This window comes from Elgaria multicarinata, chromosome 1 (assembly GCF_023053635.1).
Source record: "Elgaria multicarinata webbii isolate HBS135686 ecotype San Diego chromosome 1, rElgMul1.1.pri, whole genome shotgun sequence".
In the NCBI taxonomy this organism is placed as follows: Eukaryota; Metazoa; Chordata; class Lepidosauria; order Squamata; family Anguidae; genus Elgaria; species Elgaria multicarinata.
Genome location: NC_086171.1, coordinates 217186613 through 217213244, shown reverse-complemented (window position 1 = coordinate 217213244; position 26632 = coordinate 217186613). Strand labels below are relative to the sequence as shown.

General features: G+C 47.4%; 1 protein-coding gene across 1 annotated transcript in view; it reads right to left on the bottom strand.

Moving 5' to 3' along the window:
* Positions 1-6206: 6206 nt before the first annotated feature.
* BPIFB2 (BPI fold containing family B member 2) overlaps positions 6207-26632 on the bottom strand; it is a 54316-nt gene continuing 33890 nt past the window's right edge. Inside the window, exons 12-21 of the mRNA XM_063144337.1 lie at positions 26088-26193; positions 24525-24629; positions 22687-22833; positions 18279-18336; positions 17473-17533; positions 15537-15628; positions 15261-15449; positions 14767-14820; positions 6863-7039; positions 6207-6278 (exon numbers count right to left, since the gene is read on the bottom strand). Of these exons, the coding sequence (XP_063000407.1) occupies positions 6207-6278; positions 6863-7039; positions 14767-14820; positions 15261-15449; positions 15537-15628; positions 17473-17533; positions 18279-18336; positions 22687-22833; positions 24525-24629; positions 26088-26193 (1061 nt within the window). The remainder of the gene's footprint in view (positions 6279-6862; positions 7040-14766; positions 14821-15260; positions 15450-15536; positions 15629-17472; positions 17534-18278; positions 18337-22686; positions 22834-24524; positions 24630-26087; positions 26194-26632) is intronic.

Below are 26632 nucleotides of genomic sequence, written 5' to 3'. Positions count from 1 at the left end.
ACCTAAAGATTATCCCAGGCAAATGGAGGGGTCATCCCTGCCTGCTCCCGGGATCCTCTGTGTGTCATTTGGATGCACAGGGATGATCCCGGGATATACACCTGGTCTAGCCATAGCCCTAGAGTGTGAGACACGGAATAAGGGGCTCAAGTGACAGGAAGCCAGATTCCATCTGGACATCAGGAAAAACTTCCTGACTGTTAAAGAAGTACGACAATGGAATCAGTTCCCTAGGGAGGTTGTGGGCTCTCCCACACTAGAGGCCTTCAAGAGGCAGCCGGACAACCATCTGTCAGGGATGCTTTAGGTGGATTCCTGCATTGAGCAGGGGGTTGGACTTGATGGCCTTAGAGGCCCCTTCCAACTCTACTATTCTATGATTCTATGAAGGTGTAGATCTGGCCCTGGTCTCCCAATGAGCATGAACAAGATAAAGTCAGCTGGGAATCATGGAAAAAAAGGCAGCAACAGGCATTTACCTCTGCTACTTCTACACTCGAAGAAACCACCTTCAGACCAATCCCTCTGCAAGAGAAACTATTTATTTATTAATTAATTAATTAAGTAATTATATTTCTATACCGCCCGATAGCCGAAGCTTTCTGGGCAGTTCACAAAAATTAAAACCATGAAGAGCATAATAAAACAACCAACAATCTAAAAACACAAATACAAAATACAATGTAAAAAGCACAACCAGGATAAAACCTCACGGCTGAGATTGATATAGGTTAAAATACAGAAGTAAAACAGCAAAGTTTAAATTTAAGTTAAATTAGGTGTTAAAATACTGAGAAAATAAAAATAAAACTAGGATGACATAAGCACATAGCATCATGACCCTGTTCAGATGACATGCTATGGTACAGTGGTTAAACATTTTGAACTAAACGTTATGGCTTAGCGTGTCATGTGAACCATTCCTGACCACGGTGGCTACATAACCACAGTTTAAACACATTCATTAATCATTTGCTGCAAAGGGGTTAGTGGTCTAACCATGGCTTAGCGTGTTGTTTGAACAGGCCCATTGTTAAGACCCTGTTAGCAGCAGTGCTCAGAATAAATGAGTCACATAGATCCTTAAGGGAGCCCACATGCAAACAGAGAGGTGGAGAAGATGAAAATCTAGAGGCATTGGTCAGGCTTTCTCTTCGCCCCTGCTCTGATGCCTTGACATCAGCTACCTAGGGAGGTGGTGGGCTCTCCCACACTAGAGGCATTCAAGAGGCAGCTGGACAACCATCTGTCAGGGATGCTTTAGGGTGGATTCCTGCATTGAGCAGGGGGTTGGACTCGATGGCCTTGTGGGCCCCTTCCAACTCTGCTATTCTATGATTCTATGATTCTATAGCTGCCCCTCTCTGGCATGCACTGATAACTTCAAGGCTCGACTTCTGCAATGCACTGTACATAGAGCTACCTTTGTGCCTAGTCCGGAAGCTTCAACTAGTTCAAAATATAGCAGCCAGGTTGGTCACCGGTACACCTAGGGGTGACCATATTACACCAACTTTAAAATCACTTCACTGGCTGCCAATTAGAGGTTCATCCCACGTACACTTTTGTTCTGGTTTACCCTCGAATTATCCCATTTCGGTTATAAAGTGCTTTTATAGTGCTTATATAGCATGTGAAACTTGTAAACTTACACCTCTGCTGTATTATTTATTTATTTATTTTAAACATTTGTATCCCACCCTATATCATTAAGATGTCCAAGCAGCATACAGATAAAAGCATACAGTATAAAATAATAAATATGCACAGTTAAAAACAAATTAAACCATGAACCAAGTTAAAATAATATATAATTTAAAAGCAGTAAAAGAAGCGCATTGCGGAGACCCGTTTAGGTTCACTCACACATGTTGTTATCCCCACCCCCCAGATCTTCTTTGAACCTCCTCCTCCTGTTTATTGGTTCTTTGAAGTGGAGACAACTGGGTCTTGCACTGGAATTTGCTTCTCTTGTTACTGAACACCAAAGTAGAACATTAGGTAAGACTGCAGTCAACTCTTTTGCATGCTTATTCAGCAAATAAATCCCATTGAGTTCAATGGGATGCATTTCCAAATTAGAGCCCCTCGGATTGCAGTCTTAATTTTTGCAACTTTAAAAAGGGGGGAAAGGGGGTGGGGCAGCGAAATGAGGAAGGAAGTGGCCATCTCAACTCCCAGTGTACGGAGGAGACTTCAAATGCAGCGCCAGGACCGCCAATGACAAAGAAATTGAGAGGGAAATCACAGTTAGTGAGACGACTAAACTAAGCCATCTTTTCTCATATGGGGGGCTCCCAATAAAACTGGACCCCCCCCCATTGTTAAAAAAAAAAGGAAAGAAAAAGAAAAAGGTGGGGAGATGCAAGATCCCCCCATAGAGAATGTTTCCATCTCTGCTTCGCCCTGTTTGTGTCTCCTGCCATCTCCCACTCAGCTTCACATGCTCAAAGGAATGGAAGTACGATCTGTGTCCTTCCCCCACCAACTCCCGTTCAAATAAGAACAAGAGCAACATTTTAGGGAGACAAATCAATAAGGGAAGAGACACACAGCCTGTGTCTGCAAGGTTGGGAGGAGCCCCACCCTCATGGAGAGCAAGGAGGGGGTAGGGGAACGGGGCAGAGTAGGATGGAAAAGGGGACACACACACACACACACACAGGGATTCAGAAACAGCCAAAGGACTTCGCTTGAAACCGACAAGACATTTTGGGTGAAACTGACCAGTCTTGTCTTGCTTTGAAAAGAGCTCCTATGGACCTAAGGAACCAACCTGTTCCTTTGCAGCGGAAAACTATAAACTGCAAGGGTTTAAGTAGGGTGACCATATGAAAAGGAGAACAGGGCTCCTGTATCTTTAACAGTTGTATTGAAAAGGGAATTTCAACAGGTGTCGTTTGTATATACGGGGAACCTGGTGAAATTTCCTCTTCATCACAACAGTTAAAGCTGCAGGTGCCCTGCCCTCTTTTAAATCTGGTCACTCTAGTATAGCTCCTGCACTTTAAATGTTGTGATGAAGAGGGAATTTCACCAGGTTCTCCAAATATACAAATGACACCTGCTTAAATTCCCTTTTAAATTGTTAAAGATACAGGAGCCCTGTCCTCCTTTTCATATGGTCACCCTAGTTTAAGGGAGAATTTTTTTAAAAAAAAAAATCATATATAATCAACAGATGAAACAATCTGATTAAAATTTGGTATACTGAAAACCCTCCTTAAGACCTTCCACTGTGCCCATTTGGATCTCTTTATCTTTAAAAATCAGGGTGCTACTGGCAAGGAGGGTGTATTTTCCATATGCTTTGAAGCAAAGGCTCCATTAAAAACACACACAGATCTGAAGAGTCTCTCTCCCCCCCCCCACCTTCCTGTTCTACCTTACAGTCCTGTATATGTGAACTGCCCAGAGAGCTCCGGCTATTGGGCGGTATAGAAATGTAATTAATAAATAAATAAATAAATATGGCTGAGGGTTGTTGCTGCTGCTTTTTGCTTGTTAAACTGGGGATTAATCAGTCCTGTTTCCCCCACAAGGAGAGAATGGGGGATTTCAGAAGCAGGAGAACGAAAGGTTTTCAATTGGCACACCCCTCTCTTTCGTCAGCAATACACACACACCCTTTGAAACCATGCCCACAAAACAGCGCAATGAAACAATGGTTTCATTGGGGTGAATTTTCTCCACAGAGGAAAGAAAGGACTTTATAGAGTTAAAGCACTTGGCAGATTTGTCTCTGGACTGCAGCAGGTTTTCAAACCAGAGCCTGGCAGTTTTGGTCAACGTGCAAGACCTGGAGTAGAGACAATTGGTTAATTGAACCAAAGGGGGAAAGTATTTAAGATGTCCCTGTTTAAAGGCATCTTGTTTTTGTCATGTTGTCATGTTGTTGGTGAAGTGTGCTGTATATATCGATGACCATATGTAAAGGAAAGTTTGTTTCAGTAAAGTTATTCTTACTGACAAAATCCTGTGAGTATTGACTTTTTCCTCAGTAAGCCTCTCAAGTCAGAAACTTAGTGCTTCCAGCTATCGCGTATGCTACGCACTCTGTAAATTATTCAATTCCACGACACAAAATACATGTTAAAGTTTGAGCAATGTGCTTTCGCATGACCGGAAGAACCAGACTTTCCGCACACAAAAATATTTCGCTGTGAGGGGAGGAAGAACCGCAATCACAGCAGGACATAGTCGACGTCATCTGAGTCCTTCGCAGTGAAAGCAGACTATAATCCCGGTGTCATTTGAGTCTTTTGCATAGAATTCGCTGCAACAGCACAATATAAGGCTGGTGGGATGAAGCTATTAGTTTCTGGGCAAAGTATAAAGTGTTGGTTATCACCTTTAAAGCCCTACATGGTTTGGGTCCAGGCTACCTACAGGATCGCCTTCTCCCATACAATCCGCCCCGCACACTCAGGTCCTCTGGGAAGGGTTTATTCCAGTCAGCCACAACTAAGCTGGCAACTCTTACCCAGACGACCTTTTCTTCTGCCACCCCTAGACTGTGGAATGGCCTGCCGGAGGAGATTCGTCAGCTTAATGCTCTCTCTGAGTTTAAGACAGCTGTAAAGACTAGTCTCTTCCGGCAGGCCTACCCAGATGAATTTTAAACCTAAGAATTTTAAGATGCTGTGATTGTTATTTTAACATTGTATTGGTTTTATATTCACTTTTAACTAATTTTATGTATTATATTGTGTTTGGTGTTGTTCCCTGCCTCGATCCAGAGGGAGAGGCGGGTAATAAAATTATTATTATTATTATTATTGTTGTTGTTGTTGTTGTTGTTGTTGTTGTTGTTGTTGCCCAGAAAACTGCCTGGTGAATTGTGACTTCAGTCTATGTCAGGGAGTTGTATTAAGAAAATCAGAAGAGCCCTGATGTTGGATCAGACCAAGGGTCCATCTCGTCCAGCACTCTGTTCACAAAGGGACCAACCAGCCATCTGGAAGGCTCCAGCTTGGCGAAGCCGGGCTGACAAGCCTGTGCCCTTGCACCTTGCCTCATGCTGTGCTTCAACCCTTTAGGATGAGGTGACATCATTACTTCACTTTTACATATCATTCCACTTTCACTTCGTCTTGTGGCAGCTGTTGCTCACACTGCTCAGAAAGGCTTCTGAATTCTTTAAAATCCTGTTCTCATGGGGCCTTGCTAGACCTACCTGCAAATCCGTGCGGGAGGAGGGGCCAGCCCACACTAAAAGTAGTGCGGGCTATCGCCCCTGTCTACACGTAAGACGCGACGGGCTGCAGGAAGAACCTATCACATCCGCCATTTTTTTTTTTTTTTTAGTTTAAAGGGGCCATGTGCGCAGGAACGCACCGAGAAAGGTAGGCTTTTTTTAAAAAAAGGTTCCTCGCTCCCCCCTGCCCCAGATTCCCCCCCGCGATCTCCGATCCCCCACCCACCCACGATCACTAATCCCCCGCCTGCGATCTCCGATCCCCCCCCGCCCGCCCAGGATCTCCAATCCCCATCCCCCTCGGCTCCATTTCCCCCCCATCTCCCCACCCTGCCTTGATGGCGTGCCGCTTTTCCCGGCTACTTGCAAGTAAATGCGGTAGCCAGAAAAAGCGGCGGAACGGCCTACACACCCGTGGTCTCAGGCTCAGCCCGAGACTGCGGGAAATACTGGGCCACAACCGGTGCCGGTTATCCCAGGCCAAGGGAGGGTTACCCCTGCCTGAGCCCAGGATCCCCTGTGCGTCATCTGGATGCACAGGGGGCAGCCCAGGGCTCACACCGGGCTACCCCATTGTCTAGCAAGGCCCTTCATCTACTCTTGCTCTGTTCTATTCAAAATCCAACGACAGAGGCGGATGGGCCCGTGCCCTTCTTGGTGAGAACTTGAGGCTCCACCGAGCAGCTGGAGCTCCTCACTACCTGGTGCACCTCTACCACCTCTCTCCTCCTCCTGCCCCAGGTAAGGTTAGGGATCTTCTGTGGGGAAGGATGGGGGAGGCAGCTGTGAAGGTGGCAATGGGCACTTGGGGCACAGGCCAAATGTTTGGAACACACACAATGGATCAAGACATTTTGGGCAGCCAGGTGAAGCCGCCTGCTCCGAGCAGCATCGTCATGATGGGGCAATGGATGCTACAAAACCATCTCAACTTTTGGGCCTGACAAGGCGGTGGCATCTGAGCTCTGCCTCAGACAGCAAAATGATTTGGGGCTGGTCCTGGCTGAACTCACCCTTCCAAGGCAACCGAGATCTGAAGGCTTGTTGCTTTGACCTCCATCTTGAGAGCTAAGCTCAGATCCTGCAAACAAAAGACAGGAAGGTTAGGATGCTGGTAGGAGATGTTGCCCAGAGACTCCGACTTTTGAACCTGTCCCCCAAGGCAGGTAGAAGACTGCTTTCCTGCAGAGGCCCACATGACATCATTTGAAACTTTTCGGGGACTGCATTCCAGCAGAGGCGAAGGCCCGAGCCAAAGTGGGCGGGGTTTGAACCCAGTCTCGGCCCTGGCCAAGGGAACCATTTTATGGAGCAGCTGGGATGTATGAAGAAACTGCTCTGATCCTACACAGGAGAACCATATACAGAAGCAGTGTGTGTGTGTGTGTGTGTGTGTGTGCAGCCAATGCGATTGCAGCTTTGCACAGAGATGTGCCCTTGCATCGCAACGATCACACGAGCCCCACTGAGATGGAACAACGCTTGGTGGCAAGCACTGGATGAGAGTGCCGACGTCCAGTTGTGAACCGCCCAGAGAGCTTCAGCTAATGTAATAAATAAATAAATAAATAAAATAAAATAAAGCTGGGTGAGCCAACGTTTCTCCCAGAAGCTGCAAAACGAGGAGAAAAGGCAGGAGGAGAAGCAGCACATTTTTTTACTCACCACATCCAGAGTGCAGAGGATCTGACTCTGGGAGGAAGATCCAAAGCTGGCTGCTACCACCTGGACGGCAGGGCTGAGACGCAGGACAGCGCGGCCCTCCTGCAGGCTAATGATGGGGTGTCGACTGAGGACCACGTTGAGCCCAAAGACCGCATCCTGGGGATACCGTCCTGCAATCTGAAACGAGGAACGGAAGGCGTGAGAAGCGTTGCACTGCCGGGGCCACCGAACCTCTGAAGTGACCTTATACCGAATTACACCACTGGTCCATTTAGCCAACTACTGCCCATTGTGACTGGCACTGGGTCTCCTCTTTCTTTCTTTGATTTAGATTGAGGCCTTAGCTAGACCTACCTGTTATCCCGTGACAGAGGAGGGAAGACCTCACATTGTGTTTAACGTGAGATCCCTCCACTGTTTACACGCAACGTGCGACGACCTCAGAAGGAGAGGCATCGTGCCCGCCATTTTTTATTTTTAAAGGGACAGCAGCGCACGAACGCTCATGCGCAAAAGGTAGGTAATTTTTAAAATTTAAATTATTTTCCCCACTCCCCCCACCCTATCCCCTAACCCTACCCCCGTGCACGGCTCCCAGCTCCTCGTGAGGAATTGCGCAGAGTTAAGTCAACCCACGGCACCCGGCCACACGTTCCGCTGTCTCGGGCTCAGCCCAGGACCACGGAAAAACTGGGGCCAAAGGGGAGGACTACCGTATTTCTTCAATTGTAAGACGCACACTAATTTCAGTACCACCAACAGAAAAAAAAAAACCCTAAGACACACCCGCGATTCTAAAACGGACCCCATTTTTAGAGATGTTCATATGGGGAAAAAAGTGCATCTTAGAATTGAAGAAGTAGGGTATATCTGTTGGCTCCTGGATTGGATCTAGTTTTACTTTTACCACTGTTTTTCAAGTACCTGGAGACCTGAAGAAAATGAAGAAATCAGCAGAAATGCATTTTCTAAATGTCAAGGTCTCAGCTGGACAATTATTGAATTATTGGCTGGAGATGTTTTTCAATTAATCAATTCGTGGTTCCCTGACTGTACAGTTTTCCCTTACATAAATGCCTATGTTTCTCCATCTTTATTCCATTCCATCTGTAATGCTGCTGCTGTGTAAAACCATTATGATTGTTTGTGAGTATGTATGTGTATGTTGCTGTAACTAAGTTATTCAACTGCCAGTAAAAAGGCTTTGTTTTAACCAAGCAAAGAATCCTGAGCCTCATTTGAGTCTTTGCTGCATCCTACACTGAGAGCCACTGCTAATTCTGCTTATCTCTGGAATAGAATGTAACTTCCGACAATATCATCCCTCCCTGATCCCGGGATCCCCTGTGTGTCATGTGGAGGCACAGGGACGATCCTGGGGTTCGCCCCGGAATAAAGCCCCGTCTAGCTATGGCCTGACTCTGAGACTCTGGGCATCAGCCCCGGTTCCTGCATGTTGTACACAGCATGTGTCATGGCGCTGCCTTATGGCCTCACTCATAAAAGCAAGAGGCAAGATTCTGCTGGAGCAGCCTTTCCCAAACCGATGCCCTCCAGATGTGCTGGACTAGAACTCTCAGCGTCCCCGGGCAGGATCATGTCCAACACAATCTGGGGAGCCTCAGGTTAGGAAAGGCTGCACTAGAGAATGCAAACACCGGTCCCGCTACCTTGCACTTTTCCTCAACAAGAACCCAGGCAGGCCACGAAGAGGCAGGTTGCCTCTTTGCCTAGCAAGATGTTTCTGGAACACATTTGCATTGTGCTTCCTTCATGCAAAACTGGGATCCTTTTGCTGGCAGAAACAGAACGGTCAAAATCTCCCAAGGCCTAAATCCTGGGGAGTACTCGTGGGCATCACACAGCTCAATCTGGTCAAAGACGTGCATAAGACAGAGGACTGCACATAACAGCTGTGGGGGAGAAGGTGATGGAAAAAAACTAGGGATGTGCTCCGCTCCGATTAGGAGCGTAGAAGCAGTAGCGGATTGGCCTGCTCCGCCTTACCCAGAGGCGGAGTAGGAGCGGACCGCGGACCCCCTAGAAGCAAGGCGAAGAGAAGCGACCATTTTTCGGAGCTCCGAGTTCAGGCGGAGCGCTCCGGTCGCCATCTTGAAAACATTTCGCCATAGGATTGCATTGCGGCAAATAATCGCGCATAACTACGTTATTTTTGAAGCTATCGTTCTGGAAATTCTTGTGCACAGAGAGTCGTGGATGGGGGTCATTTTGAGACCACTCTCACCTCTCTGCGTGCTGTGGTTCACGTGCAATATTTTTAAAAAAATTGGGTCAACCGCGCGGCTCAAACTGCGTTTCGGCTTTTCGCCCATAGGATTGCATTGAGGGAAAGAATCGGGGATAACTGGGGGGGGGGTTTAAGCTATCGTTCTGAAAATTCTTGTGCACAGAGAGTCGTGGATGGGGGTCATTTTGAGACCACTCTCAACTTTCTGCATGCTGTGGTTCACGTGCAATATTTTTAAAAAAATCGGGTCAACCGCGCGGCTCAAACTGCGTTTCGGCTTTTCGCCCATAGGATTGCATTGAGGGAAAGAATCGGGGATAACTGGGGGGGGGGTTAAGCTATCGTTCTGAAAATTCTTGTGCACAGAGAGTCGTGGATGGGGGTCATTTTGAGACCACTCTCAACTTTCTGCGTGCTGTGGTTCACGTGCAATATTTTTTTAAAAATCGGGGTTTGGGTTTTTTTTATTTATTTTTTTATTTTTTTGGAAGCGATGACAGGCACATTCAACTCCCAATCCTGATGAGAATTGATCTCCTCAGAAAGCATCCTCCTCCAATCCCAGCGTTGGAGGGGGGACTAAGGCAGACCCACCCTGAGAACTTTCTGTTTTGTGTCTCTTTGTGGGTTGGCGTTCGTGGAGGGAACACTTAGTTAGTTAGTGCTCCTGCTTTGGACTTTGGAGATAGATTAGGATAGGTTTAGTTTGGCGCGTGTGTGTGTTTGTTTGCTTCTTTCTGACTTGTAGCTTAGTTTGCCCTGTGTTTTCCCCTTACTTTGATTTAATATAAACTTTATTTTTGAATTTTGGAGTGTGTGGTTGGGTTGGTTGCCCCCCCCCTTCCCTGTATTAAAGCCTGACTGTTCTGCTTTTGTGAAAGCTTTCTTTTGAAAGCATACACACACTTTTTGTCCCATTTCCCTACATTTATATTCTTAAACATATTTTATTATATTCTTTCACATAGTCCATTAGTATATATTCTCATACATATTATATTAGTATTCATATTTTGTTCTTCTTATAGTAGTGGTTGGTTCTTTTCCCCCCTCCCCTCTCTTAAATCCTGATTGTGTTTCCTTCTATCTTCTATATACCAAATATACCAAAAAAATTGGATTCTCTTTTTCTTCTCTGTGTAACTTGGACAGAGTGGGCTGCTTTTGTCAACTTCAACAGGCAGCCACAGATTGAGCATTTTGGGGAAAGCATACGCACACCATTTCCCTATTCTTAAACATATTATATTATATTCTTTGACATAGTCTTAGTAGTCTATTAGTATACATTCTCATACATATTAGTAGTAGTATTCATATTTTGTTCTTGTTATAGTAGTGGTTGTCCCATTTCTTGTCCCATTTCCCTACATTTATTAGTAATATTCTTAAACATATTATTATATTCTTGTAGATATTCTTAGTAGTATATATATATATATATATATATATATATATATATATTAGTATATTCTCATACATATTAGTAGTAGTATATTTTATTGTTCTTGTCCCATTTCCCTACATTTAAACATATTATATTCTTCTTATACATATTCTTAGTAGTACCTTATACATAGTATTAGTAGTATTAATATTTTGTTAGTCATCATGAAAAGAGGAAGCAGGCGTGCTGAAAGCAGCAAGGCTCAGTCTGCCAGCAGTAAGCAGGCTTCCTCTCCTCCTGTGAAACTCAAACGGGCAACTCCTTGGCTGACTGCTCCAAAACAGAAGCAGGACAAGCAGCAGGCAGAGCCACTCTCTTCTGCAACTTGTGCCCGGCGTTCTCTTTTTGAGGGTGGGAATGGGAAAAGTGCCCGTTTGCAAGAGGCACGTGGCAGCAGTGCCATTAGAGGAGGAGGAGTATCCCCAACTCCTTCATTCTCCTTTCAGCCCACGAGCCCGCTGATGGACCTAGACGAGGTCCTCAGCACAGTGGAGGGGGGGGAGGAGGAGGAGGCGGTGGGCCTCCAGGATGTGGGGGCTGAGGAGGAGCAGCAGCAGGCCGGGGCTCTCTCCCCAGTCTCATCCCACACCCCTGTTTCTGTGGCAACACCAGAGAGCTCAGGCGGGCAATTGGTGGTGTCACCACGGAAACGAAAGACAAGCATCGTGTGGGACCACTTTGAGTTGGGAGCGGATCCCCGCTTTGCTGTCTGTCGCCACTGCAAACTCAGCCTAAGCAGGGGTTCATCGACAGGGCATTATGGAACCAGCAGCATGAAGATGCATCTTCATAGGCAGCACCAGGCGATCTTGCTGGGGAAAGAGGCGGGCAAGGCGACTGGTTCCAGGGGAAAGCCGAAGGCTGCTGCTGGCACTGCCACTCTAAGCTCTCCATCTCCCATCCCCACAAGGGTTAGGCAGGCAACCCTGCAGGACATGGGGTGGGGGAAGTATTGACCCACAAGATGGCGTTTTCCAATGCCCACCCAGGGTGCTACTGTGTTGGGGCATCTGCCGGGACTGACTCCTCCCCAATACTAGATCTATGACATGTCACTCTGCCTGCCCCTCTGCTAGCCTGTCCTCCTCGGTGACCGACTCGCTGGGATGGTTTGCGTTTGCAATGCGTGACTAACTGCAATGCTGGCTTAGAAACCAGCCATCACTTCCTTGTGCCCCCAGAAATGCCCGCAGCCTGCCTGCCTGCCTGCCCGCCTGCCCGCCTCCCCCGGGGTGCTGCTGTGGTGGGGCATCTGCCAGGACTGACTCCTCGCCTACTCTGCCTGCCTCTCTGCCCGCCTGGTGCCTGGTTTGCTCCCAATCGTCCTCCTCTGTGCCCCTCAAGGCGTAACTGCTGGCTTAGAAAGAAAGAACCAGCCATCTTTGCCTCACTTTGCGCCCACTTATGGGTTGGTTTGCTATGCGTTAGTGCTCAAGCCATCCTTGCGGCACTACAATGCATGCTGCCTGCCTGCTTTCCCTCCCTTCTCCCCTTCCCGCCTTGCAGCGATGGTGTATGTGTCTTGCTTTGACTCAGGGGAGAAGTCCTTCCTGCGCTCACTTAGACTTTATCAAGTTCAATAATCCCTTTTTCAAATGTGCCAGAAGATTTAGGGTTATCTCGTGGCATGTTGGGATTGCCTTGGAACTGGCCCCATTGAGCTGTCTGCAATTGCAACTTTAAATCCCTGACATACTGGAGTGTTCAAATTTCAAAAGTTCCCCTAACATCAGGGGATGATGGGATTGCCTTGAAACTTGGTGTCCATGGGGACACATGGGTAAGCTGTCATGGGACCAAAGGATAGGTTTCTAACGTGCAAATTGACGTAGTTGTAGAATGGGACTTGATTTGGGGTGAGTTAAAAAGTTTAAGCCGCGCCAAAAATCAGGGGATGATGGGATTTGCTTGCAACTTGGCATGCATGTGGACACATGGATAAGCTCTCATGGTGCCGAGTTTGAGGTTTCTAACATGCAAATTGACGGAGCTATCCCAAGGGGTGTGAATGGGGTGCCCGATTTTCATAAATTCCCCAAAAATCAGGGGATGATGGGATTGCCTTGAAACTTGGCATCCATGTGGACACGTGGATAAGCTATCATGGTGCCGACTTTGGGGTTTCAAACATGCAAATTGACGTAGTTGTAGAATGGGACAATTTGGGGTGAGTTAAGCCATGCCAAAAATCAGGGGATGATGGGATTTGCTTGCAACTTGGCGTGCATGTGGACACATGGATAAGCTCTCATGGTGCCGAGTTTGAGGTTTCTAACATGCAAATTGACGGAGCTATCCCAAGGGGTGTGAATGGGGTGCCCGATTTTCAAAAATTCCCCAAAAATCAGGGGATGATGGGATTGCCTTGAAACTTGGCGTGCATGTGGACACGTGGATAAGCTATCATGGTGCTGAGTTTGAGGTTTCTAACGTGCAAATTGACGGAGCTATCTAAAGGGGTGTGAATTAGGGTTATGGGTGGTGCGTTAGAGGGTAGAGCCGCGCCAAAAATCAGGGGATGATGGGATTTGCTTGCAACTTGGCGTGCATGTGGACACATGGATAAGCTGCCCTGGTGCCGAGTTTGAGGTTTCTAACATGCAAATTGACGGAGCTATCCCAAGGGGTGTGAATGGGGTGCCCGATTTTCAAAAATTCGCCAAAAATCAGGGGATGATGGGATTGCCTTGAAACTTGGCGTGTGTGTGTATACGCCCATGAGGTGTCATGGTGCCAAACGTGAGGTTTCTAACTTCAACGGAAAAAAAGTTGTTTACTTTTTTAGCTTTCAATGCAACCCTATGGGGGGCAAAAACGGAGCTCCGGATCCGGATCCGGAGCTCCGAGCGGAGCGGAGCGGAAGTGGGCGGAGCGGGGGCGGGGCGGAGCGACCCGCTCCAGAAAATGGCGGATCTGCAAGTGAAGCAGAGCGGGGGGTCCGTGCACACCCCTAAAAAAAACCCTGCATCAGTCAGCTTGTGTGTTGCAGTGGCTAAGGTTTGTGAAGCTACTGGACCACATGTCAAACCATTGCTCCATCTAGCCCAGGGCCATTGCTAGATGAGGCGTTAGCCCGGTGTGAGGCCCTGTCTCCCTCCTGTGCATCCAGATGACGCACAGGGGATCCCGGGGTCAGGCCAGGCTAAGACCTCGCTTGAACCGGGATAAGCGGATGCGCTTATGGCCCGGCTTGTCCACAGCCCCGGCCTGAGGCTGGGGCTGCGGAAGGTCTAGCAGGGTCCGTGGCTTTTCCCGGCTGCTCACATACGAGTAGCCGGGAGAAGCCACGGACTGGGCACAGCACTCCATAGGAGCTTTGTGCCCATCAGGCCGTGGGGGGGAAATCACAGGCGGGGGGCGCGGAGGGGGCATCAGATATTATGAGCGGGCAGGGGGCGGGCATGATGAGCGGGCAGGGGGCGGGCATGACGAGCGGGCAGGGGGCGGGCATGACGAGCGGGCATGGCGAGCAGCGACGGGCATGGCGGATGGGGAAGAAGGACGGGGACGGGCATGGCGGACGGGGGGAAGAAGGACGGGGACAGGGCCTGGCGGACGGAGGGAGGACGGGCGAGCAGGCAAGGGGGGCATCAGGTATTGCGGGGGGGAAATCAGGAGGAGCGGAGGACCCTTTATTTTTTTAAAAAAACCTACCTTTTTCGGTGGTGCGCTCCTGCGCACATGGCCCTTTAAGTTCCAAAAGAAAATGGCGGACACGACAGGGCTTCCCCTTGCCCCGTCGCATGTTACGTCTGGGAAAGGGTGAAGGTGCGAGCTAACTGTAGCGTGCCGTCGCCCCTACTCCCCATCGGATTATGTGGTAGGTCTAGCAAGGCCCCAGGTCTCAGGCAGAGAGCAGATCCTGATCCTTGAACCAGAGAATCTAGGGATGGAGACCTTTTACATGCAAAGGGCATGCTCTATCCACAAGCCATGAGCCCGTGATGTCCAGGCACTGACATGAGTGAATGGGGAGGTCTGGATGTGGGAAATCCAGGTTCAAGCCCCCATTCAATTATGAAGTCTCCTGGATGGTTTGGGTCGAGTCACAACCTCCCCACTAACCCTACTTCACACGGTCATTGTGAAGCGAATGCTCACAATGGGGTACACATATAATAGCTAATACTTTTTCACTGGAGGGCGAAGCCAGTTTTGCACACTCAACGGATTAGTCACTGAGGAGCCTCCCAAATAAGCATCACTTACTGAGGGCATGGCAGATTCCAGCATGGACCTGGTGAGGTGGAACCCTCCAGAACTCTGAAAAGAAGGAAAGAATTCTCAGTTTGATCCTGGGGAATGGCAGGGAATGAACCTAAGAAGCTGCTGGATCTGACCTAAGGCCTCTCTAGTCCAGCGTTCTGCTTCCCAGAGGGTTCAACCAGATGCCCAAGGAAGCCCACAAGCAGGCCATGAAGAGAGCAGTAGTCTTCTCCTGACTACTGACAACTGGTATTCAGAGGTCAGGTTCCTCTGACCCTGGCTGGAGGTAGCATATAGCTACTGTGACTGGTAGCCATTAGCTTTCTGCCACACACTCCTGCATAGCATGTCCATAATAATCAAGAGTTTGGCTCTGAGTAGTGGAAACCAACAAGATTTGATTTGGTCTGGGCTTGGCATGGTAGCGTTTGCCATGCAAATCGTGTATTGGAGGGAAGTGACTGGTTTGGAGGACCTCCCTCTCCCGCTCTACTGACCGACTGGCCTCCGATGTTGAGATTGAAGGCTCCTGATTGTCCCAGAGTGGAAAATAGATTCATGAACAGATGTTCCGAGATGCCCATGGTCACCATGGGATCATTGGAAACCCTCTCCTGGGGCGGCAGGGAGAAAGCCGGGGCGGGGCTGGACACGTCTATCGGCTTCCCCATCAGTGCAAAAGCTGCCTGCAGAGAGGAAGAATGTGTCATATTGGACCCTTTGCCCCACAAATCCCTTGTCAGAACTTTGTAAGGTTTGGGGTGGGGGCTTACATTTAAATCCACATCAATGTAGTCACTGGTGATTTCGGGGGTTTCCAACATGGCGTACTGAAGTTGGGACATGGGATTGATGGTATTCAGGCCTGCAGGGGGTAAAATAATATCCAAAAGAGGGTATCAGTATTTGAAACAGGCATTTTATTTATTTATTTATTTATTTATTACATTTCTATACCGCCCAATAGCCAGAGCTCTCTGGCATACTTAAGAGGGAGGAGGAGGAGGAGGAAGATGAGGAGGACGAGGAGGACGAGGAAAACGAGGAGGAGGAGGAGGACGAGGACGAGGACGAGGACGAGGAGGAAGATGAGGAGGATGAGGAGGACGAGGATGAGGAAGAGAAGGAGGACGAGGACGAGAAGGAGGACGAGGAGGAAGAGAAGGAGGATGAGGAGGATGAGGATGAGGAGGATGAGGAGGAAGAGAAGGAGGACGAGGAGGAGGAGGAGGACGAGGACGAGGAGGAAAAGGAGGACGAGGAGGAGGAGGAAGAGGAGGAGGAGGAGGAGGAGGAAGATGAGGAGGACAAGGAGGACAAGGACGAGGATGAGGAGGACGAGGAGGAAAACAAAACTAAACAGACTACATTTGGAAAATGCACACTCTCATGCAAATTCTCCAAAATGGCCACTGGTCCCAAGCCTCAGTTTCCACCAGGGAATCTCCGGCTGCCTCAGCTCCTAGTTCTTGTAGAATGAAGTGATGACTGTAAACTTCTGTTGACTCAGCAGATGCTGAAGGCTATCAAATATCTGAAGGGCACCAAGTTGGGGAACAGTGCTCTACTCAGGGCCAGGCTCTACCACAATTGCTTAAAAAGCAATGGAAGCCCCGTCCCCAAATTGTAGAGGCCTCTAAAGTCTTCATCCACCCACAGTTTCCTTCTCTGCATTCTGTCCCTCCAGAGGATTTTCTCCACAGCTAAAGTTCCAAAACCAAAGTGAGTTTGGCTGAGGAAAAGCCCTGGGATGTCAGGAGTGGGGGGCAACTAAGGGGAGATAAATGGCAGGCTACCATACCATATACATGACTAGGAAAAGTCTGGTTTTAAGCCAACGGGACTGACACCATCATGTCTAAGGTTACTCTGGCCTTTGCTAGACCTACCTTAAAATCCAGGCGTGAGGAGGGGAGAGCCCACGATGCAACTATCGCGGGCTGTCGCCCTTGTCTACATGTCAGACGCAACAGGCTAAAGGAAAGACCCGTCGCGTCTGCCATTTTTTTAAAAAAAATTAAAGGGCCAGCTGTGCAGGAGTGCACGAACGACTAAAGGTAAGGTTTGTTTTTAAAAAAACAAACAAAAAAGATTTCCTCGCTACCCCCACCCTGCCCCCGGTGGGCGCAGCGTTCCTGGGGAGTGCTGCTCCCCGTGCGCGGCTTCTCCCAGCTATGCTCGAGTAATTGCGCAGAGCCGGGAAAAGCAGCGGAATGGGCTCAGCCCGAGACCGTGGGAAGAGTTGGGCTGAAAGGGGTAGGCTATACCCCATGGCCAGGGAGGGTTGAGCCCGGAATCCCCTGTGCATTATCTGGACGCACAGGGGCGATCCTGGGTATCAGTCCGGGATATAGCCTGGTCTAGCAATGGCCTCTCACCATTCACTGAAGTGTACAGAATAGGCTGAAATGCGTTGAAGTGGTTCCCCATGGCTATTTCTTTAACTCCCAGCAGGGGGTGCCCCTGTTTTGCTCTGTGGTTGTTACTGCTGTTGTTCATAACCATCTCTCCATTCTGCCTGCCCACAACTACGTGCCCAACATGGTGCATAACTGTGAATGCTGCTCTATGGAACGCTCTGGTTAGTGGCAGCATCCCCCCAAGAAGCAGCGGACAGAGGGGTTTGGAGCAATTCCCCAGTTGCACTACATGCCTCGGGTGGTCTGATTGAGACCCCTGGGTCCTCACACCCTTCAAGTTGCAACTTACCAACCAAAGTGCCCAGCTTGGCATTCAGTCCCAGGACCGTGTTAGAGACACTCAAACACATCTGCATGGATGCATAGAAAGGGGAAGGGAGAAGGGTCAGCGGAGACCATCAGTAGGCTGGATGAAGCAGCCAGAACTTGTGTTTGCACTGGAAGCACCCTTGCACAGATCACCTGCTCTTGAAGCTAGTCTGAGAACAAATCTGTGTGTGTCCCCCCCTCTCTTTCGCTCATGCCAATACAAAGAATTTGGGATCACCTGCATGCAAAGTAGGGACTCTACTTCTGAGCTACGGCCCCTCCCTGCAGTGGAAATCATAGAATCATAGAACAGCAGAGTTGGAAGAGACCTACAAGGCTATTGAGTCCAACCCCCTGCTCAATGCAGTCATGCGGCCATGTCCAGAATGGGAGGGGTCAAGGGGGTCATGCATGATTCCCTGGGGGCCTCTCAGTTCAGACCTCTCCGAAGGCCAGGACTGGTGTTACTGGTCAACCCACTGGAGCTGTTCAGCACAGCTCTTATCTGATTTGCTCATCAGATAGGAGTACAAGGTTCCCGGGGCGGAAGGAATGTATACTTCATTGCTTTTTCTTGCTCTATTGGCCTATTTTAGCTAAATAAACCTCTTTCCTTTGCCCACTGGTGTGTTCATTGCCTCTGAACATCCCAAAAGAACCACAGGCTGTTGGCAAAACGCTCCCCGGTCATGAGTTGCATTTGCAAGACTCCAGTGCAAACACTTTCCATAAAAAGAGGACAGGAACATTCTCTGGATGAATGAAACATTTTCTGGGCCTTTTTACCTTGTCGATCAAGACGGCACGGATGTGGTCCTGAATAAGTTTCGGGAGACCAAACAAGCTAAAGAAGGCAGGACACAAAGAGGAAACACTTCTTTAAAAAAAACCACTTTCCATTTTCTCTATTAATGTAGCTTTGATATGTGTACCAATTGGAAGAGCTCCTATGGGGTGATCTAACCCATCACTATCCTAAGCTACAATATGGGGTCCCTAAGGCAGCCTTCGCAGAGCCGGAAGGCCCACTCACACACTTCCTTGGCCAGCTCTGGCCGACCTTGGAAACCGTCTCAGGACCCTTGCAGATGTTGCCACAGTGGCTTGCAAGTCTCTTTGCCATGGATTCATCTCACAGCACTGCCATCAGGTGAAGGCCCAGCACTAGGGTGACCCTATGGGAAGGAGGACTGGGCTCCTGTATCTTTAACAGTTGCATAGAAAAGGGAATTTCAGCAGGGGTCCTTTGTATGCAGGCGTCTCCCCTCTTCTCAGCTGCCTTTTTCGTGTTCCTTATGGAACTGTCGCTCTCTTGCTTCTAAGGCCCCTGTCATCCAGGACTTGTTTATCTCTAGGTCTCTCCACCTCCTTGCTCTTACTGAAACCTGGCTTCCTGCCCATGATACTGCCATCTCTGCTGCCCTCTCTCTTGGAGGACTCTCTTTCTCTCACACTAGTCGCCCAGAGGGTCGGGGTGGTGGTGTGGGTCTTTTATTATCTAGTTTGTGCCAGTTCCAGCCTCTTTCCATTCCACCTTCACATTGCTTCTCCTCTTTTGAGGTACATGTGGTGAGGCTCTTCGCTCCACTGCGACTGCGGGTTGCAGTTCTGTACCGCCCCCCAGGCTCGTCCTCAAAATTTATCTCTGATTTTGATTCGTGGCTGTCCTTTTTCCTCTCTGACAACTGTCCTACTCTTATCCTGGGTGATTTCAACATTCATGTGGATGACCCTCAAGATGCTGCAGCTCTACGATTTCGCTCATTATCTTCCTCTTATGATCTTAAGCTTTGGTCTGATGCACCCACACATTCCCTTGGACACTGTCTGGATCTTGTTCTCACTCGGAATTGCTCTGTGTTGGACTTTTCTACTGCTCACTTTCCGCTGTCAGATCATCACCTAGTTTCTTTCAATATTACTCATAATCCTCCTCCTTCACGTCCCGCTTCTCGCTCTTGTCGTGACTTGCAATCTATCAATTACGAGGCTTTTTCCCAGTCCCTAGCCTCCTCCCTTCCTTCTGTCTGTTCGGCTGTCTCCTTGGACTCAGCTGTCTCCTTCTTTAATTCCTCCTTATCTTCAACTCTTGATAATCTTGCTCCATCTACAACTCGGATAGTTCGCCCTTCTCAACCCCAACCGTGGCTCACCTCTTCCCTCCGCTACCTTCGCTCTTGTTCCCGGGCAGCTGAACGCCTTTGGCGTAAGACCAGGGACCGGGCAGACTTTGTCCATTACAAATTTGTACTTTCCTCTTTCTCTTCTGCCATCTCACTGGCCAAACAGCAGTACTACTCAACGCTGATCCAGTCAAATGCTAGGCATCCTCAGCGGCTCTTTGCGTCCTTCAATTCTCTTCTGAAGCCTAATCCGCCATCTCTCCCCGCCTCTCTGTCTGCTAACAACTTTGCCTCTTTTTTCAATGCTAAAATCCAAACTATCCGCTCTGATCTGGCCAGCTCTGCTCCTCTTCCAGTTCCTGTTCCTCATCTGTCAGCTCCTCCTGCAAATTTCTCTGCGTTTCCTTCGGTCTCTGCGGATGAACTGTCTACAATACTGCGCTCTTCGAATCCTTCCACTTGTTCTCGTGATCCGATTCCTTCTCGCGTCTTTATTAATCTTATTCCTGCTATCCTCCCTTCCTTGCTACATATTATTAATCTTTCTCTGTCCTCTGGTTCATTTCCTTCTGCTTTTAAACATGCTACAGTCTCTCCTATTCTCAAGAAACCTACTCTTGATAGGCTATCTCTGTCTAACTACCGACCTGTCTCTTTGTTGCCGTTTGTTTCAAAGATCCTGGAGCGTGCGGTCTACTCTCGCTGTCTTGACTTTCTTTCTAGTAACTCTGCTTTGGATCCATTTCAATCTGGATTCCGTCCTCTGCATTCCACCGAAACAGCCCTTACTAAGATCACCAATGATCTCCTTACTGCCAAGTCTAAAGGCCATTATTCCGTTCTTATTCTCCTTGATCTAACTGCAGCCTTTGACACGGTTGATCATGATCTTCTCTTAGATTCCCTTCATGACCTTGGATTTTGTGGCTCTGTCTATAACTGGTTTGCCTCCTATCTAGCGGGTCGGTCTTTCAGCGTGTTGACTAATGGCAGCTCGTCTTCCTCCTTTCCCCTTTCAGTAGGGGTTCCGCAAGGCTCGGTGCTTGGCCCGTTGTTGTTTTCCTTATACATGTTGCCCTTGGGCAAGCTTATTCAATCTCATGGTCTCCAATATCATCTGTACGCCGATGATACACAACTATATCTGTCATCTCCGGAACTTTCTCCTGATGTTCACGATCGTATCTCGGCATGTCTTTCAGATATCTCAGCTTGGCTGCTTCATCGTCGCTTGAAGCTTAACATGGCAAAGACTGAATTGCTTGTTTTTCCTCCTAAACCTTCTCCTCATCTCTCATTCTCTCTTACTGTCAATGATGTTACGCTTACTCCGGTCAAGGAAGCTCGTAGCCTTGGCTTTATCTTCGACTCCTCGCTCTCCTTTATTCCTCATATTGAGGCAGTAGCTAAATCTTGTCGATTTTTCCTGTATAATATTGCCAGGATTCGATCATTTTTGTCTGTCTCTTCTGCCAAGACGCTTGTTCATGCACTGGTTATTTCACGGTTGGACTACTGCAACCTTCTTCTCTCTGGCCTTCCTTCTTCTCACATCAGCCCGTTGGTTTCTGTTCACCACTCTGCCGCAAAGATCATCTTCTTAGCACGCCGCTCCGACCATGTTACTCCGCTTCTGAAATCTCTTCATTGGCTTCCAATTCACTTCAGAATCCAATATAAACTTCTCCTGTTAACCTTCAAAGCTTTTCACGGTCTAGCTCCTTCCTATCTCTCCTCTCTCATCTCACACTATTGCCCCGCTCGTGCTCTTCGCTCCTCTGATGCCATGTTTCTCGCCTGCCCAAGGGCCTCTACTTCCCTTGCTCGGCTTCGTCCATTTTCGTCTGCTGCCCCTTACGCCTGGAATGCTCTTCCAGAACATTTGAGAACTACAAGTTCAACCACAGCTTTTAAAGCTCAACTAAAAACTTTTCTTTTTCCTAAAGCTTTTAAAACTTGATGTTGTGCAGACTTCTACTGTTACTTTCTACTGTTAGTTTTTCCCTACCCTGTGCCTGCTTACCCTTCCCTGTACCTGTTGGCATTCTCTTCCCCTCCTTATTGTTTTACTATGATTTTATTAGATTGTAAGCCTATGCGGCAGGGTCTTGCTATTTACTGTTTTACTCTGTACAGCACCATGTACATTGATGGTGCTATATAAATAATAATAATAATAATAATAATAGGCAGCACCTGGTGAAATTCCCTCTTCATCACAACTGTTAAAGCTGCGGGAGCTATACTACAGAGATCAGATACAAAAGAGGGAAGGGCTCCTGCAGCTTTAACTGTGGTGATGAAGAGGGAATTTCACCAGGTGCTGCCTGCATACAAAGGACATCTGCTGAAATTCCCCTTTTCTATGCAACTGTTAAAGATACAGGAGCCCGGTCCTCCTTTCCATAGGGTCACCCTACCCAGCACCACCATGGGACTGTGGGCAATCACACTGGAACTTCTCACGCAATCATGGCCACCTTATCCATGCTTCAAGATCCTCCCACTCCCCACTATAGCAATAACATTCTCCAGTCTGGGGCTTGCAGTTGGTCCCAAACCTGAGCCCTTTGGAGCTTAGTGCCGGGAAATTTCAGGAGGGTGTGGACAAAAAAATGAGCCCTTTGGCTTTCCTCTCTGGAATCCTGTCCCTAAATGATCCCCAAGCAGCAGGCTGGCGAGCACCCTTAGGGGCTAGGTAGATACTGTGACATTGGGCTGTGAGGTCCCATTGTCAAATCATAGAATCATAGAATAGCAGAGTTGGAAGGGGCCTACAAGGCCAACAAGGCCAACGCCCTACTCAAGGCAGGAATCCACCCTAAAGCATCCCTGACAGGTGGTTGTCCAGCTGCCTCTTGAAGGCCTCTAGTGTGGGAGGTGGTGGAGGTGGTGAGAATTCTCTTGGAGGGACCTCAAGTGTGGGGGAATGATTTTATCGTGTTGATGTGCATTATACTGGGCAAGAAAAACCCTGTTGTTGCTGGAAAGAAAGTTACGTCTGGCACAATTACAGGCCAGCCACCTTTTGACAAAACATAGACGTCTGCACACGGCTGTCTGCCACCTACTTCTTTCCACGAACTATGATTTGTATGTCTCCCAGAAGGGACTTGCAAGCCGTAATACTCAGGACGGGGAACCCATGAGGACTGCGCGTGACACGGATATCAAGCATGATGGAGGATCCCAGCTTCAGCTCCAAGGGCGAAATCAAGCTACACAAAGGGAGAAAACGGCTGAGTTGGAGGCAAAGTTTTTGCTTTCATTCCGTTTGTCAGATTCCCACCTTTAATTCCCTTCTGCATCAATTTGCAAATTTAGTTTTTAAAAGTTATTTTCTTCAAGTCCCAATATGTACAGCTTTGTATGCATTTTTTTAAAAAATGCATGGAACTCCACTCTCACCCCCCATAATACATAGTCATTTTGCGCACACTTTCTCGAAATATGAGCATTTGTGTCCGCTTTTCCCTAAGAAACGCATTTTTAACTGACAAACGTGATTGCAATGTTCCATAAGGTGCAGATTTTTGAGCACGGTTGTGTTCTGGTTCATGTAACAAGTACAAAGAGTGCAAATTACATAAATTAGCATTAAATCACAAATCAAACAAAATTCTCATTGGTGCCTACTACTGAGGGCCCAATAGCAGCGCTGCCTCACTAATGTTCCTGATTTAAAGGAATACTCATGATATGAGCCTATGATAATACCCATGACATGAGCCCACCTGTGTTGGCTGCCTATACATTTCTGAACCCAATTCAAGGTGCTGTTTTTGACCTACAAAACCTTACACAGCTTGGGATCACAATACCTGACGGAACACCTCTCCCGACATGAACCTACCCGCTCACTGCGCTCAACATCTAAGGTCCTCCTCCGGGTGCCTACTCCAAGGGAAGCTCGGAGGATGGCAACAAGGGAGAGGGCCTTTTCAGTGGTGGCCCCCCAATTATGGAATGATCTCCTCAACGAGGCTCACCTGGCGCCAAGATTGTTATCTTTTCGGCGCCAGGTCAAGACGTTTCTCTTGTCTCAGGCAGTTAACAACATATACTGAGGGTTTTTTTTAACTAACCCCAGAATAGTTCCTTTAAATGATATTGCTGTTTTTATGGTTTTAAAGTTTTGTATATTTGTTTTTAATGTTCACTCTTTTTAACTTTTGTAAACGGCCCAGAGAGCTTCGGCTATGAGGCAGTACATAAATGTAATAAATAAAATAAATAAATAAATTTTGTTTTTAATTGTTCCCTCAGAAAAGACAACTCGAAGGGAAGAACTTAGAACTTTTAGAGCTGAACTGAATTTACTCCACAGATTCCTTGTGGGCAGCCCCTTCGACAAATGTCAACAGAGAATCAGAGAATCATAGAATAGTAGAGTTGGAAGGGTCTCTAAAGCCATCGAGTCCAACCCCCTGCTCAGTGCAGGAATCCACCTTAAAGCATCTCTGACAGATGGCTGTCCAGCTGCCTCTTGAAGGCCTCTAGTGTGGGAGAGCCCACAACCTCCCTAGGTAACTGGTTCCATTGTCATACTGCTCTAACTGTCAGGAAGTTTTTTATAGAATCATAGAATCATAGAATAGTAGAGTTGGAAGGTGCCTCTAAGGCCATCGAGTCCAACCCCCTGCTCAGTGCAGGAATCCACCTTAAAGCATCCCTGACAGATGGTTGGCCAGCTACCTCTTGAAGGTCTCTAGTGTGGGAGAGCCCACAACCTCCCTAGGTCACTGGTTCCATTGTCGTTCTGCTCTAGTGAACCTTCTCTGAATGCTGCAAAAGGAATCTAGTATTTGGTAGCACAGCTACCTATTGCGCAGTGGCGTAAATCACAAGCCCTTCGTAAGTAAGCCACCACCACTGTCCCACATAAGAGCAAATCAAGCAGCTCACTCACAGGTTGACTCTCATGTGGAACTGGCTGCTGAAAGACAGCTGGACGCCGGTTTTGGGGATCAGTTTCAGGGAGAGGTGAGGAAGCTCAACTTTCAGAATGTTGATGCTGCAGGAATAGGGAGGGAGGAGGAATAAGAACATAACAGTCAGCATAACTTCATTATTATGACAGGTTATATGCATTGCTATGAAATTATAGACATTTGGGCACATATTATTCAAATAATATAAAATATGATAGAGTATATTTATATTTATTTGTAGCTTCTTCTATTTAGGGTGAAATCCTATGCATCTTTAGAGTCACCGTATGGAAAGGACCATTTCCTGTATCTTTAACAGTTGTTTAGAAAAGGGAATTTCATTTGTATGCATGCAGCACCTGGTGAAATTCCCTCTTCCTCTAGCTATACTAGAATGACCAGATTCGAAAGAGGGCAGGGCTCCTGCAGCTTTAACTCTTGTGCTGAAGAGGAGCTGAAACCCAAGAAAATGAGAAAAGAGAAAACAAATCAATAAAAGGTTTAACGAGTGAAATATATAGAATATTAGTGGAAAAGGGAGAGACAGAAAGTGTAGGTAAGATGGTGTGGGAAACTGACTTGAAGGAACAAATAGGGCAACAGAGTTGGGAAGGGATATGGAAACAACGAGTGTTGAGAAATATGTCCGTGAGGATAAAAGAAAATTATTACAAGCTTGTTTGGAGGTGGTACCTAACCCCAGTGAAATAAAATAAAATAAATAAGATGAATTCAGCAATATGTTGGAGAGGTTGTCAAGAGAAAGGAACGTATTTACATATGTGGTGGGAATGTGAATTTGTACAAAAATTATGGAAAATGGTGTTTAAAGAGATAAAATAAATTTTAGGAATGGAGATTGGAGAGACACCTATTGTGGCATTATTATCAGTTTATGGAGAACTGAATTGTAATCAAGAGACAAAAGAATTGATAACGAATTTGTTAACAGCAGCAAGAAGATATCTAGGAACTGGAAGATTCAAGGGGATTATCATATAGAAGATTGGTATAAAGAAATATGGGATATTGCTATTAATGATAAATTAACATATAACATGAAAGTTAGAAGAGGAATGATAAAAACGAATGATTTTGAAGGAATATGGAAACAGTTTTTAGAATTTGTATTATTAAAGGGGAGAGGGAAAACCCCTCCAGAGGAAGTAATGAGATTTTGGAAATATGAATAAGATCCTGGGGTTGGAGGGAGCACACTTATGTTACTTATGTTATGTTAAATAGAATTAAGTTAGAACATATGTTATTAAATTGTTTACTTTATATTATTGTGTATTATGGGGCATTGTTTCATATTGTATTGTTGTATTGTTTGGATGTTTTTTTTAAATATATATATATATATATATATATATATATATACTCTTGTGCTGAAGAGGGAATATCAACACGGGCTGAATTGGGATGGTGAACCGGCCCTTTCTGACACCTGCAGCACACATCTTGCCCAGACCGAATGCGGGATGCGTTGCCGCGCAGCTGCCCTGCCTGGTCTGTCCTGCGCAAGAGACGTGACTCACCCCACAAAGTTCAGAAGCGGTTGAAAAATAGTTCCACGGTCCACAAACTGTGGAATCTTGATGATGCTGAGGCCTCGCAGCAGGGACGGTCTCCCTTCCTGGCATACTGTGGAAATAAGACACGGGACACTTCGGAAGGCGCCTCCTCAACCTGTGCTATGAAGGACTGGTGACGTCCTTACAAATCAGGAAGTACGAAGTTCAACTCTTAACTTCGCCGCGGTGGCGTGCCGTTATCTGCACAGGAAGGAGCGCCATTGCGGACTTTGGGGAAGGAGAGGCCGCTGTGCCCGTCCACTGAGCCTGTGCGTGACATGCAGCGTGGGGGTTGGGGTTGGGGGGGGTGGCTTAATTCCCCAGGCACTGGGGAGGGCAGCTTTTTTTGGTCTTTGTTTTAATCTGTAAATGCGAAGCTTCACATTTACAGATAAATGGAGGGAGAGAAACAGCAACAAGGGAGGGGGAGAAAAGGGGCGCTCCACTCCAAACATCCACTCCACTTTTATTTGTCTTTTTGTTTGTTTGTTTTGCACAATGGTGCACAG